General features: G+C 41.3%; 1 protein-coding gene across 2 annotated transcripts in view; it reads right to left on the minus strand.

The window, feature by feature from the left end:
• mute (muscle wasted) overlaps positions 1 to 16346 on the minus strand; it is a 421459-nt gene that overhangs the window by 323946 nt on the left and 81167 nt on the right. For both annotated transcript variants that reach the window (XM_068349571.1, XM_068349570.1), the window contains exons 6-7: positions 7834 to 7952; positions 128 to 302 (exon numbers count right to left, since the gene is read on the minus strand). In XM_068349571.1, the coding sequence (XP_068205672.1) occupies positions 128 to 302; positions 7834 to 7952 (294 nt within the window). The remainder of the gene's footprint in view (positions 1 to 127; positions 303 to 7833; positions 7953 to 16346) is intronic.

Here is a 16346-nt window from a genome sequence, read left to right on the forward strand (position 1 = left end):
AGATTAATATTGAAAACTTTATTTTGTGGTAGGTGTCAATATTAAAAAAAATCTTTGAGAAAGAAGCAATATGAGTATCAAGGAGTCTCACTTAAATTATTTGTACACATAGTCCTATTTCACTTACCTGTTCATCATTTTCTGGAGTATATTCTTCATCTTCATCTTCTTCTGGAAAGTCAGTGGTAACCAAAGCTCTGGTTTCCGGATTTAAACTTGTACTTGCAGTAGTGGTAGTCTTGGACAGCTCTGCCCAAATGCTTCGATGACCAGAGCCTTCTGCCTGCTGTTGTATTATTTCCCTTGAAAAAAAAATACAAAACAATCTGCTAGATACATCAACAAGAATTGCAAGTAAAAACACAATTTCTATAACAAAACTAATAACATCAAGTTACTGAAGATGTTCTTCCTCGGGAAGGAAAAAGTTCAACACCTTTATCAAAAGAAGGAAAAAAAAAAATTGTTCTCTCTACAAGGTACGATGCTCACTCTTTCCCTAACACTCACTTTGCCGGGTATGGCTAACAACTCCTTTTGGAAACTTGGTTCGCCTTAATTCTAGCTACACATTCTGCCAGGGTTGGCTACTGGGTATCAAAGTTTGTATACTAATGAGATCTTAGCAAATGTGCTAAATTGCTATGATAAAGGTGCTTTACAAGATGTTTTATAACTCTATATATTTTCAAAACAACTTGTACTTTTCCTAGCTATACCAAGCCGAGTCATTTGTATGGGTTAATCCTAGTCTCGTTTTCTCTATGACCAGACAATCAAAGAAAAGGGGGTTTGATTGCATCACATTAGAGTTGCTAAACAACCACAAGGTGCACAAGGTGTAAGGAACCTGAACTCTCAATACCTACAAGATACGAGTTTAGGTATCCTGGGATTAGTTTTCCAGCCAGTTGGAACAGAAACTTCCTCCCACCTAAAGATGAATCTCCTATGTAAAGGGCATTGGTTTGTATTCGAAAGTCTTAACAAATGTTTTGGCAGCTTTCATATCCAAACTAGTAGCCTCCCAATGATGCACCAACGAATGAATGCCAGACCATCTCTTAAATTTTTCAAACCACCCCCAGGAACCCTTGAACTCTGGGGGTGCCTGCTTTGATGTCCCTTCTCTTGCGTCGTCTTCGGCTTGAGCACGCATGAGATCACCGAAAATGGCGCTGGCCTTCTGACATATTTTCGTCTCGGTGATCGTGTCTCCAGCAATTTCTTTGTCCTTAATCCATATGAGCAGCAGTCTCTCCACCTCATCATGGACGTGGCTCCTCTTGCTTGAAAAAAGTCAGGCCCTTAGAAGGTGTTGCTGCTTTAATGGCTTCCTTCTGTTTCAGGATCATTTCTATCATAGAAGGATTTTGGCCATATTCCTTCGTGATCACACTTGACCGCATACCAGTCTCGTATTTCTGGATTATTTCCATCTACATCTCCGTAGATAGCATCCTCTTCTTGTTTCCCTGCAAATCAGCAAGTTTCTTGGGACCCATTACTAATAAAGTAACGTTACAATGAATAAGGGTTTGCATGAAAAAAACTAAATTGTTTGTATATTAGGAAAACCTTATAACTTTCAAAATTGCTGATGTTAGTTATTTCTCACAGTATTTTTGTTAAGCCTCAAGCACCCCCAAAAAATAACTTACCAGTAATCTGTTTTGCTTCTCTTAAAAGGTAATTGCAATGATACCTTACCCACAATAGGCAGTCAAGTAGAGGTGTGAAAGAATAGATGTTTCAAGCATTTGAATACGGGAGTAACAATGCCAACTAGTATTGGAGTAATAATTCATAATCATGCACCTGTTTACCTCGCTGGTCAGACTATAACTGGCTATGTCCAAGTGATATGTGATAAACCCAAATCTTGTCGAGAATAGCGATGCCTGAACACAATGTAAGATCATATGGTAGAAATTTATTGTAGGGTGATATCCTTCCTGATTGAAGTGTTTACCTGCTGACTGCACTCTTGTATCAATTCAAGCTGCAGTTTATCAAACACAATCAAGAGACAAATACTTTGCATATAGGAGTGTAGTTTATAACGTGAAAGAACTTATAGAGAGTTGGCTTTTGTGGAATGTCTTGTGTTGTTCAGTATACAAAGAAAATAAAATAAACGTACCATTGCCTTTGACCTCCATGTGAAGCATTATGCAGGCATTTGAATTTTCATATCAAAAGAAACTCCCAAGTGTGACTATATTAGACATAAATGAAAATTATTGTGAATTAGCCTGGCTGTGATGAAATGATGCTCGCGAAGAATCTGTGTATTCTTCCAGCGAGTTTAAAGGAGGAGGAGAACAATTCTGTGCTGCACACACACATGTACTAGGGTTGTTGAACTTTTGTAAGTTCATTTCAATACTGTCCAGTAGCTTGCATTTGCATATGGTTAATCATCTTTAAATCATCCCTGATAGTGAGTACAGAATATTATATCGTTATGGGACTGTCCAATGTGTGGGCAGTTTGATTTTTGGGGTTATTCAAATCCTTTTTTAACCTTGTTATTGTGAGGCTGGAGTGTAAAGGAATACTAGTTTTTTCTTACACTAGAAATTTCTTTATTGAAGTACAGTATTTGTCAAACTTTTGTTCATGTTTGTAATAAACTTTCTTTATTGTTAATTTTCTTTCAATATAGTTCCCCCTACACTGTGACCTGTCACCCTGCCCAGAGTTAGTTTAAAGTTATTTTTTTCTCCTAATGTTCATAAGGTTTACCTAAACTTGAAAAAAAAACATTCCTGGAAAGCACATTGCTTTATTTATTTAGAACCTGGCGCAGAATACGGCGGAGAGAGACAGTATACTCAAGAAAAAATAATAGGGAAGTAAGGTTCTAGATGCGTTCCCTTGCCCAGTATAAAATCAAGGGGTGGTGCCCAGTACCCTATTCATGCTTGATTGTTTACCTTTTACCCAGATTTCTGGGTATTCCACAGTTTCTTTTTGTGTAGTGAAACGTTGTAGTGTGGTCGGCATACGGACACTAGGCAGTCTGCTTGCTATATCTGGCCACAGTTGGCAAACCACTACAACGTAATATCGCAACACGATATAGTATTATAGTCAAGAAAGTGAAATCACAAATACAAAGTCAATACATACAATACCGCTGCCGAAACGAAATGGATTAAGAACGCCAATGCATAGGTGCATGATGGGATACATTACAATGGATGATGACCAATGGGAGAGCAAGATCTTATTGCAGTAGCTTGCATCTGATTAGAGAGATAACCAATGGGAGCATGGGAGGATGGTGGCAAGTTTACGGGTTGGCAGCAGGCAAATTTTAAAATCGGTCTCAAAGACGGTAGGGCTCTCATACCGTACCTCATTTCATAGCGTGAAACATTTTTCACAATGTGTTGGAAAATTCTTCATATCTCATTTCGTAGCGTGAAAATTTATAAGCAGAATCTTACGTATCCAGAGGTATCACTGCATATGAAATTTGGGCCATATGTCCTTATACTGGATTCATAAAGGCCATTCAACATCATGTCTAAGGAGATGCTTAATAATACTAACCATACAATGTTGGTCAGTACAGTTCTATATATACGAGGGCTGTTGGAAAAGTATCCGACCTTATCTTTTTTTTTCAGCATGTGATGGATTTGAATCAAGCGCGCTTGCATGAATCAACCTTGAACCTTCGTGCGCATGCGTGAATTTTTTCCTGCTTGTTGTTAGTGTCAGTTGTTGACAAGCAGCATTTGAGTGAGGTAGTGTGTAGTAATCTCGTCAGTTTTTCATTTCAAGGAAAATGACAGAACGACTGGAGCAACGCTACTGCATCAAATTTTGCCAGAAACTGGGCGACAGCGAGGTGGAAACCATTCGGAAGATTCAGACGGCTTTCGGTGACGATGATATGGGTATCACACAGATTAAGGAGTGGTACAACCGTTTTAAAGACGGTCGCATAATGGTGGAGTGTGAGCTACACTCTGGTCAGCCATCAACATGCAGAAATGACCAGGTCATTGCCAAAGTGAATGCTTTGGTGATGCGGGATCGTCGTGTGACTATCCGAGAAATTGCGGAAGAGGTGGGCATCAGCACTTTTTCGGAATATTCCATTATGACAGAAGATTTGGCCATGAAGAGTGTGGCGGCGAAATTCGTGCCAAAGCTGCTGACGGCGGAGCAAAAGGAACTTCGTGTTGAAGTCTCACAGGACATGCTGGACTCCACAAACAGTGACCCCGACTTCATGAACACCATAATCACTGGTGACGAGTCTTGGGTGTATGGGTACGACCCGGAAACCAAATCCCAGTCGACACAGTGGAAGCATTCCAGCACATTCGTCACACTTCATTCAGACTTTTTTGGCCAAAAAATCAGACCCCTGTGGTTAAGCAGGCTCCTTACTCTCCTGATATGGCTCCTTGCAACTTCTGGTTCTTCCCTAAACTCAAGAGACATTGAAAGGAACGCGATTTCTGACAAGACAGGACATTATGGCTGCTACGACAGCCGAACTAAAGTCCATTTCGAAAGAGGCTTTCTCAGAATGCTTCCAACAATGGCAGCATCGGTGGGAGAAGTGTGTAGAGTTCCAAGGAGACTACTTTGAGGGTGATTAGGTTTCCAACGCTCCAGGTATGCCAGTTTTCATTCCCCGGCAAAAGATCGGATACTTTTCTAACAGCCCTCTTATATGATGAACACCCTATAAATGACCAGAGCTGATTATATATACAGTGGAACCTCTACATACGAATTTTCCAACATCCTAAGTAAAATTCGACCAAATTTCTGTCTCAACACCCGAAGTGTTGCTCCAACATACGAAGTAAACAATACGCGTACGCGTGGAATTTTCTCGAAAGCGTCAACCGTGGATTGTTGTTGACGCCGCTAGACGGCAGCATATCGGAGGGACGCCAATCGAGCGTCACCTTGATCAGTCCTCTCATCTCGTGCGCATCGTGTGGTTGTTCTCTATTCGCTCAGTTATTAACAGTGTTTTTTATCTTCCTTTTTCACGAGTTGTTTTCTGTGTTTCGTAATCATGGGTACTAAAAAGCTTAGTTTCGGTTCAGGAAGTCGTAGTAGTGGTGAGGAAAGGAAGAAGTCAATGCTTTCATTAGAACTAAAGCAAGAAATAATAGAAAAGCATGAGCGAGGTGTACGTGTTAGAGATCTCGCTAAACAATATGGCCGGAATATGTCTACGCTCTCGACGATCATAAAACAGAAGGCAGCCATTAAAGCAGTGAAACCTTCGAAGGGGATCACGATTATTTCCAAACATCGTAGCCCTACCCTTGAAGAGATGGAACGCCTTTTGTTAATAAGGATCAAGGACAAGGAGATTGTTGGCGATACGATCACAGAAACGATCACAGAAACGATCATTTGTGAGAAGGCCAGCGCTATCTACAGTGACTTGAAGGCGGCGGGCTCTGGGGGTGACGCGGGGGAGAGTTCAGCCGATCCTACGACAGAGGAATTCAGGGCGTTTCGAGGTTGGTTCGAGAAATTTAGGAAACGGACCGGGATTCGTTCAGTTGTTCGGCATGGAGAAGCTTCGAGTTCGGACACTAAGGCTGCTAAAGACTTTGTTAAAAAGTTCGAAAGCATCGTGGCGGAGAAAGGCTACGTAGAGCAGCAGGTGTTCAACTTTGATGAAAACGGTCTGTTTTGGAAAAAGATGCCTAGTCGAACGTACATTACTGCCGAAGAGAAGAAAATGCCTGGACATAAGCCAATGAAGGATCGGTTGACTCTTGCGCTTTGTGCCAATGCCAGCGGGGACTGCAAAATTAAGCCTTTATTAGTTTACCATTCCGAAAACCCTAAGGCATTTAAAGCACATAGAATTAATAAAGGCCTGCTACATGTTCTATGGCGTTATAATTCTAAGGCTTGGGTTACTAGGCATATCTTTGTGGAATGGGTAAACGTAGTTTTCCGCCCTGCTGTCAAGAAGTACCTTCAGGAGAGGAATTTGCCTTTGAAGTGCTTGCTTTGTTTGGACAATGCACCCGCTCACCCCCTGGACTCGAAGATGATATCATCGACGAATACAAATTCATCAAAGTGTTGTATCTTCCACCGAATACCACCCCTATCCTCCAGCCCATGGACCAGCAAGTCATCTCTAATTTTAAGAAGCTGTACACCAAGCACTTATTTAAGCAGTGCTTTAATGTCACGCAAAGCACCAACTTAACTTTGCGTGAATTTTGGAGGAGCCACTTTAATATCGTGCACTGCTTAAAGATCATAGATCAGGCTTGGGAGGGAGTAACTCATCGGACCCTGAATTCAGCTTGGAAGAAGCTTTGGCCTGATGCTGTTGCTCCCAGAGATTTCGAAGGTTTTGTCCCCGAGAATGAACCTGTGCTTGCCGCCGAGGAAGACGTCAAAGAGATTGTATCCCTTGGCAAGTCCATGGGTCTGGAGGTCGATGAAGATGACATCACCGAACTCGTCGATGAGCATCATGAAGAGCTCACCACCGAGGAACTCAAGGAGCTGCAAGCCATGCAACATGATGAGTTCCAAGCGCAGTTGAGTGAGTCGGAGGAGACCGAGGAGGTAGGCCAAATCTTAGGTACGGCGGAAGTAAAACAGATGTTGGCATATCATCAACACGTGGTTGATTTCATCGACAAGCATCACCCACAGAAACTTCAGGTTTGCCATGTTGTTGCGCGGTTCAATGATGTTTGCTTAACTCATTTCAGAAAAATCCTCAAAAGCCGTACCAAGCAACTTTCACTCGATAGTTTCTTTAAAAAATCTCTAAAACGGTCTAGTGATCATGATGAAAAGAAAGAAAGTGAAGCAAAGATAAGGAAGACAGAATCAAGTGAAAGTGATGAAAATTAAAAATAAGGAAAGAAAAAATATATAAAAAAAAAATATAAAATTATAAAAATGAAAAAAAAAAAAATAAGCTAAGTTAAGTTAAAGTTCACATAGTGTAAGTTGTCGTACATGTTATCGTACAAAGTCGCCGTCCCTACCTCCTCGCTGATCTTCCATCTCCTCCTGCGTAGCAGTCCCTACACCTGCGCTGGCCTGTTGCTAAGGTAAAGTGTTACATAAAAACCCCTTTTATATTTATTATTTCTTTATTATTATTATTTTTTTAGATAATTATTATACTGCATTGTATTAATGTTATGTGTAATTATGTGTAGCCATTTATTAAGGAGTTATTATGGGTTTTTAGGCTGAGGAACGAATTAAACAAATTACCGTGTATTCTTATGGGAATATTTGCTCCAACATACGATCGTTTTAACATACGAAGCAGTTTCTGGAACGAATTAAGATCGTATGTAGAGGTATCACTGTACTGTATTGCCCTTTTTATCAGAGAGGACAAGATGTTTCAAGCAATCAAGAAAAGCAGAATTTACAAAAAACAACAAGCTCAAAATTAGGAGATAGAGAGCAGCTGCAGGTATCAAGCACTGAGAGGGCAGTACCAGGAGAGTAAGCATCATAATTACATAATGGGTAGAGTTAATCACAAGAGAAACTTAACATATAACTAAGATTGAGATGAATGATGATAAGTGGTGGCAAAATGATGAAATATACAATGGCAGGTTACATCTTGGGATAGTGACATAACAATGATGTTTACACGGTAAAACCTCATGAAAGGACTGGTAAAGCAATGATCAGCTCAAAAGTTGGAGCAACTGTGATATCAATTTCATAGGGGAAAGGCAATATAACCTTAATGGTCTAGTTTTTCACTTGCGTGTTCATCTTTTTTACAAGAAATAATGCAGAATACTGTTTAGTATAAATGTTCATTATAATATTTACTTTGTTTTGGCCCTAGTGAGGGTTGGTTCGTATACAGCCGATGATACCGTGCCAGGAGTGTTCATTCCCAAGACAGTGTTACGTACCATTTCAACAACATTTTCATCAGTCATCACGTTCTGGTCAGAAAAGAAAACATCAAGATGATTAATAGGCAACTTTTCAAAAAATTGAAAAAACTACCAAGTCCTAAGGTTTCAACTGTTTCAACTTGCAAAGTTTTGTGGATACTGTACAACACATTGTATTATTTCTAACTTTCCCTGATGTTCATATTGCTTCGCCTCCAGAAATTTGGTTTAATCGACATTTACCCATAAAATATTCAGAAAATTTCAAAATACTGTATTCCTATTTTCTTTCCATTCAATAAATATATACCATTAGTAGAGGTAAGAACATTCAAGCGATAATGTTTCAATATAGTAATAAGTCAAAAATTGTGAAATGCAATCAGTTCATTATATTATAAAAAGCTCTCCGATCAAGAGACAAGGTAGAGTTGTATAATAATACTGTACGTGTCAAAACAGGAAATTCAACCCAGTCGCCATGCCAGTCCGTCCCCACACACGCAAGAGAACGGCAGGGGATATTGCCAATCTCGGCGGAACTAGCCTCTCCGGTCAAACAAGCTGGAAGGATGAGAGGACAGGCTGGTCGCCCAAGGTTTGTCCTGTTTATCCCCATAAACGTTAAGGATTAGCTGGTTCTTGCCAATAATGGTCAAATCTGCGCACCAGGCCTCTGCGTGTATGGCCTGCTTAATGCTCTTTACAATGGAGACTCACTCCATGGTGGGTGGAAGTCCAAAAATCAACTGGCTGGTGACTGAAATGGGTTGTTGCTCTGTGCTTCATGCGTGATGTTTAGAGGCACCCTGACACCTCGTTAACTCTTGAGAGTTAACGGCTGGGCAATCCATGCTAAGTGTAAGAATTTAACAATGTGAATTGACCAGGTAAGCATAAGATTGAAGCTAAATTCCACCCTTAACCTAGACATTGCCCGACCGCACCTTGCTTGCAGATCGGGGACAAAAAAGATATACACATACACTATATCATGTTATACAAGGGACAATAGTACCCACCAGCAATTAGAGGAGGTAAACTTGCAAAGTTCCTCAGAAGCTGAAACCCCAAGAGGGGAGAATGAAATAAGAAGTGGTCAGTCACAGTCTTACTCGCGGGTAACATCTGCCCTCAACCAACTGCTACTTGTCCTCTACAAGGGATCTCAGGTGTTATCTACCACATTTTGTGCAACCACCACGGGTCCTAAGGTAAAAGTATCTAAGTTCCTGTGGGTTACGTCTTGCAGGTAGTGGGCAGTGAATGTGATTTTCTGTTTCCACATGCCCGATTGTAGTACCTACATCACAGACAACTTCTTTTTGAATGCCAGGAATGTGCTAACACCCCTGATGTCATAAGCTCAGGGTTCATAACCAGAAGAATAGGAACCTGATTGTATGGCTTGCTCAATCACTTGCCTAATTCAGAAAGAGATTGAGTTCTTCGTTACCTTCCTTTTGACCCTTCTAGAGCTCACAAAGAGCTTGCTGATATGAGGGAGGGTTCTGAAAGTTCTTTCAAGATACTTCCTCAGTGCCCTTACAGGGTAGAGTAGCAGCTAATCTGGGTTATCTATTACGGAACAAAGACTCTCAATCCGGAAGGGCCCGAATCTAGGATCCACTACAGCCAGATTTTAAGTCTTTGCTACAAACTCAGGGACAAAACTGAGTATCACTTGTCCCCTTCCCCTTATGCAAGATGTCATATGACAGACCATGTAGGTTGCAGATTCTCTTTGCAGAGGCCAGAGCTAACAGGAAAACCATCTTCAAAGTCAAGTCACGAGCTTGCACCCATAGCAGCTGCCCGGGAAGGATCTAGGTCATCAACTGAGGTCCTCTTCACAGAGGAATGAACCCTCGGAGGAAGCCGCTGTGTTCCGGTCTTATGGAGACGAGCGCCGAAGCCAAATGACCTTCCCCTTGAACTGGTTGCTAAGGCCTTAAGTGCCAATTCTTGGGGATGGTCTTCATGGCCTTCTTTCCCCGTGGATAGATGGTGAAGTCCATGAGAAGGGAGGAACTCTTTCCTCTCTGCCTCCTTAGGTCCTGCATCTTCAAAGGAAGTGGGAGGAGGATTGATTGATTGATTGATTTAAAGTTTTTAGGCATCCTGACATCTGAGGTCATTGATGCCGGTAACATTTAATTTATGTATACAAAAATAAAAAATAAAAAAAAAATAAAAAATAAAAGAGTATTCAATTAAAATCCTAAAAGTTGAATGTCATAAAGGTTAAATATTTTTCAGAAGACCTGCTTCTGAAATAAATCTAAAAATGACACTTGCATGGTAGGACACATCATTTCCAAGAATCTTGGCAAGGATAAACCTGCCACCCTCACCTCGAGCCTCAAACAAATATCTATTCCTTAAGTTGTTATAATTGGGGCATTCGGTCAACAAATGCCTTACTGTTAGAGGTACTAAACAGTCGTCACAATACGGTTGGTGTTGGCCCTTCAGCAGAAACTCGTGTGTCTACCGAGTGTGACCAATACGGAGACGACAAAAAGACGTCTCCCATTTTCGAGGCATCATATACCTCCAAGGAGATATGTCATTTTTTACCTCTCGCATTTTATTCCCATCTAGGCTATCCCATTGCTGTTGCCATTTATTGCAAACCAATTTCTTGATGTCAGGTAAGAAATCATTACAGGGAATGGGATACCTTCTTGGCAGCAACTCGGATGCAGCCTTCTTAGCCAGTAAATCTGCCTTCTCATTCCCAGATACACCTACATGTGCTGGAACCCAACAAAATTGAACTGTTATACCTCTCCGTCCAATAATAAAAAGCCATTCTAAAATCTTTAAAACTAGAGGGTTATTAGAATTAAAAACTTCTATAGCTTGAAGGACACTCTTTGCATCACTAAAAATTGTAAAATTACCCTCCTTCTCCAACGCTATTTTCTCAATAGCGGTTAATATGCCATACAGTTCGGCAGTAAATATGGAAGCAGTCAGAGGAAGTGCACTTCTACAATTAAAACCATTACTATGTACTCCAAATCCAACGCCAGCACCAGATTTCGAGCCATCAGTATAGATAAAAGTTGATCCTCTATGTTCTTTAACATGTTCATTAAAAAGACACCTGGCTTCTAGGTCTGACATATTCTTCTTATCTCCAATAAAATATTTACAAAAAGATATCTCTGGTAACTTCCATGGAGGCGTTGATGATACTTTGAATGGAAGTACCTTATTTCTAATTATATCCAGACTATTTAATAATCGTTTCACCCAAAAGCCATAAGGTTGAGGAGATTTTGGGTGCAACTCAAAGTATGATGCGTGTCTTACAAGGCTTGCAGTCTGAAAGGCTAGAGAGTTAGGGAGTCTTTGCAATCTAAACCAATACCGAATAATGGAAGACATTTGGTAAAGGTCTAGAGGTAACTCTCCAGCATCAACAAGGAGACTTGGGATAGGCGAGGTTTTAAAAGCTCCAGTAGACAATCTAATACCTCCATGATGTATTGAGTCTAATATTTTTAACCGGCTTGGGGTGGCTGAAGAATATATTTCACAACCATAACTAATTTTGGAAAAAATCAAGGCCTTGTATAATTTTAAAATAGGATTGCGGTCTGCCCCCCATGATGTATGGGACAATACTTTTAAGATATTCAGAGCTTCAACACATTTAGCTTTTAACGCTTTTAAGTGAGAAACCCATGTAAGCCTACAATCAAATATCAAACCTAAAAATTTAGCTTCTCTTGCACATGGTATCCGTTGACCTTTAATGTATATATCCGGGTCTGGATGTACTCCCCGGATACAACAAAAATGGACAATGATAGTTTTACTTGTCGAGAACCTAAATCCATTCATGTCAGCCCACTGGATAATCTTATCAATAGAGAGTTGGATTTTTCTCTCAACCATTGCCATTCTAGTGCCAGCAAATGATATTGAGAGATCATCCACAAATAATGTTGAGAGAACATCCTGGGAAATCGCTGAGGATATCCCATTACTTGCTAGTGCAAAAAGGGTTACACTCAGCACACTACCCTGAGGAACTCCTTCTTCCTGGCACTTACTCTCTGATAGAGTTTCCCCAACTCTCACTTGAAAAACTCTATGTGAAAGAAATGCCTGAATAAATAGTGGCAGCTCTCCTCTCAATCCAATTTCATGAATGGTTTTAAGTATACCATATCTCCATGTGGTATCATATGCCTTTTTAAGGTAAAAAAATACTGTAACATGGTGCTGTTTGGAAGCAAAAGCTTCACAAATAGAAGACTCAAGTCGTATCAACACATCAGTTGTTGAGTGCATTTTTCGGAATCCACATTGAATCGATGATAAAATACCTTTCTTTTCAAGGTACCACATCAGCCTTGCATTGACCATCTTCTCCATGATTTTACATAAACAAGATGTCAATGCAATAGGACGATAGTTTGCTGCTAAAAACTTGTCTTTACCGGGTTTTAAAAAGGCTAAAATAATGGCTAGTTCCCAAACACTTGGGTAACTATGATCATGCCATATTCTATTAATAATGCTTAAAATAAATAGCTTTGTATTAAAATGTACATGTTTAATCATTGCATATGGAATTCCATCAAGTCCAGGGGCTGTATCATTGCAATGAGCAAGTGCGGAATCAAATTCTCTTTCAGTGAAAGGAGAATTATACGACTCTTCCCTTCTTGTTGCAAAATTTAAAATTTCCTTTTCTTCAGTGCTCCTATACTGGTGACCAGGGACTCCTTTACACTTGCTGGATACATTTGAAAAATGATTAGCCAGGGCATTGCTAACTTCATTTGCTTCAGTTACATACTGGCCATTCACCTTCAACACTGGTGGTGGGTTGGGGGTGAATTTGCCAGCTATCTTTTTTACTTTCCTCCACACAGAAGATGGTGGTGTTCTACTGTTAATGGAGGAAACAAAAGACTTCCATGACTGGCGCCTTGCATCTTTCATGGCACGACGGAACTGTGCTCTACATTTCTTGTACATAATTAAATTCTCATCAGTTCTGCGTCTACGCAATCGTGTTAAGAGATCTTCTTGTAGCTCTGTGGAGGGCAGTTAGTTCTGAAGACCACCACGGGACTGGTCATCGTTTGAATAACCCTGTTGTTTTGGGAATTGAATTAACTCCTGCTGTATGAAGAGTTCCATTCAGTAGATCTATGGCATCATCAATATTTTCAAATTGTTCTGCTCTCCCTTCGATTTCACTTAGCTCAGAAAATTTAACCCAGTCTGCCTTGTCTAAATTCCAACGTGGCGATCTTTGCAAAGGCGGACCCTTGTTGGTGTTTATAATGATTGTTGCATGATCACTAGTATGCCAATCTTCTAATGTCCTCCAATCAAAATCAAGAAGGCAGTTAGAGCTTGCAACTGAAAGGTCAATGCATGACAAGGTACCTGTCTGAACATGGAAGTGTGTGGGCTCTCCTGTATTAAGGAGTCCCACATCCTCATTCTCCACAATTGATGAGATAATATTGCCCCTTGTGTTTGCTAAAATATCACCCCATAAAGGATGTCTACCATTCATATCTCCCAGTAAGAGAAATGGTTGAGGGAGTTGATGAATGACCTCTGCTAAATCATCATATAAAATATTATCATTTGGAGGCAAGTAGAGAGAGCATATTGTATATTTTCTTCCTATATCAATTTGTACAGCCACTGCCTGCAGTGTTGCACATATGGACATAGGTATTTGGGGAACATCTCGACGAACGTACATAAGACTTCCACCATGGCTCCCTGCTTGATGATTATATGGTGTTCTATAGCTAACATACTCTCGAGGACTAGGAGTGTTAGCATCAAGCATACTTTCTTGTAGACATACAATTATGGGGGAATGTTCATGAATTAGGAGCTTAAGTTCTTCAAATTTCGCCCTTAAACCCTGACAGTTCCATTGCAAAATTGAGGAGAAAACTATGGATTATTTCGGGAAGACATCTTGGATGAGGTCTTCCCATTAGCAATTTTTAATCTAACATTATTACCTGTAGGTTTCTTCAGAGATGGTCTTGTTATGTTGGGTTTTATGTTGGTGTTTTTCTTTGTATCTTTTTTATATATTTGTTGAGGGGGATGGTGGACCTCAACTTGAATTTCTGATTTATTTAAATTGTCTTCTGGTTGATCGCCAACATCAACAGACAAAACATCATATTTATTTTATGTCATAATTCTAGTATTTCTTATGGAAGGGGGTGAGAGAGATGGAGGTCTCTCTCTTTTACAATTAATAGGTTGCGAGTTACCAGGTTTTTGTACCTTCCCCACTACAGGTACACCTGATAACTTGGTGTCAGGTGGAATCTCCATTAAATCAGGCAAGGATATGGCCTGGGAGAGGTTAGTACTATAATTTGTAATGGGGAACAAAGGTTTGATAGTGGTGGGCAATGTCTTTTTGTTGATACTCAATGATAAATCTTTAGGAGGAGATGGTCTTGTCTTATGCAGCACTTTATCAATAGATGGTGAATTCCTTTTTCGAGAACTACCTACAGTAGTAGGTGGGTGAGATGATTCCCGAGGAACTTTTTCTCCTGTTTTTAATGTCTTTGCATAAGTATTAGATTTATTTAATAATCTCTTGGCATGCCCCACACTTACATGTTCAATAATTGATTTATTGAGGGCAGCCTCTTCTAACTTATAAAACTGGCAGCTCCTATCATTAGATTTATGATTAGAGTTGCAGTTTAAGCACCTTGCCTCAAGTGTACAATCCCCATGGTAAATATTGGAGCAAGTATTACAAATTTTTTCATTATTGCAAACTTTGGAAGGATGTCCAAATTTAAAGCAATTATAACATTGCAGTGGCTTCTGCTTAAAAGGTTAAACTCTGATCCTTTCGTTTTCTATGTCTATGTGGAAAAGTACATCAGCATCCTAGTGGTAGGAGGAGCCTCTGCTACTGCGGCAGAAGGCTCTGGTTAGGCTATCGTTATAGGGGAGAACCTTTATTTGTCCGTGAATGAGACCTTCCTCGATGCCCTGCTAGTTTTTGGATGAAACAAATCCCCCAGCTGAGGAGTGGCTGCCCTATGACCCTGTTTCCTCTTCTGCGGATAATGGGAATACTGTAACCCCCAGCTTCTCCCTGATAGGATCCTTTGGGTTTTCAGGAGGGAAAGTAGGTCTTGGGCTAGGAAGTCTTGGTGCAGCAAAAGGAGGAGCATGCCTGGCAGAGCTGCTAAGCCTAGGGTCAGCAGGCCATCCACTTCCTTTGGAGGAACTCAAAACCTCCAGTGGGATGGGTTGAGTGTCTAGAGGTGAAACGGTGGAGGAATATTGGTCGGCCCAGCAAACGCCTGCTTCACTCCCTGAACTAGGTCCAGAAATCATGGTACATCCTTGAGATCAACATTGATCCCAAATGGGAAGCACGAGGGTGTTTCCTTGACTTGGGTGAAATGTCAAGGGATGTTGGGTCAGGCGAGGAAGACGCCTTATACCCTTTCCTTAGGGAAGCGAGTGTCATCCGTGTGACTACCAGACCAAACAGAAGAAGGCAAAGCCCCCTTACCATGAAAGGGAAATTGCTGCTTGCCTTGGAAGGCAGACCGATGGCACAGTGAGTGCTGGCGAGGCGAAGGCTGATAAGGAGCGCTAGCACATGCACCCTAATCAGCACACACAGGTAGGTGTTGCCTACCTGTGCTTGCCTAGCCACCTGCATGTATCATGCTGGGTGCGCTAGTGAGGTAGAGCCCACTGGAGCGCTCATAGTCGACACATCTTGCACTCATGAGTCCTAATGATAAAACTCACCATAGTGAGCAGCACGCGTAGTAGAGGTCGCAAACGCACCCCAATCAGGCAGAGGAGCTCACTCACCCACCTCTCTAAGTGGAGGGTGCACACTAGCACACAAGACTTGTTTGCAAGACTGAGTTTAGCGCACTACCCTACTAGCACGTCATGGACAGAAACCCCTATTCCGTGAGGGAAAGGAAGGATGGGCAACTGCTGAACGCTTGCACCCAGTCAATGAAGCAGACTCTACAAGGTAGAAACCCTGTGCGCAAGCTCCTGAAAGCTTGGCCTTGCAAAGTGACGAGGGCTATGCTGTGTCTTACAGACACAATGGCAAGGAGCAGGAAGTGTAAGCAATCTCCTAACTTTATTGTCATCAAGCTCCAAAGAGCTACAGTGGGGCTTGGGCGAGTCCAATACCCTTTGGTGCTATCCTCTGCGGAGAGACCACTCAGGCGAAGGGCGTCTTTACGGCAGGCTGGAAGGACAATAAATACCTGAGGCTGCTGTCTGCAGCTCTTCCCACAGGCAAAAAGGTTGCTGAGCAGTGGCCCATGGAGGGTAACTTTCTCTCGGAAGGGGAAGATCCCCAACACCAGGAGTTGGACCTCCAGACAGCTCACTCTGAAGGAACCTAGACAGGTGATCCCCATTGTA

The sequence above is a fragment of the Palaemon carinicauda genome, chromosome 26, assembly GCF_036898095.1.
Source record: "Palaemon carinicauda isolate YSFRI2023 chromosome 26, ASM3689809v2, whole genome shotgun sequence".
In the NCBI taxonomy this organism is placed as follows: Eukaryota; Metazoa; Arthropoda; class Malacostraca; order Decapoda; family Palaemonidae; genus Palaemon; species Palaemon carinicauda.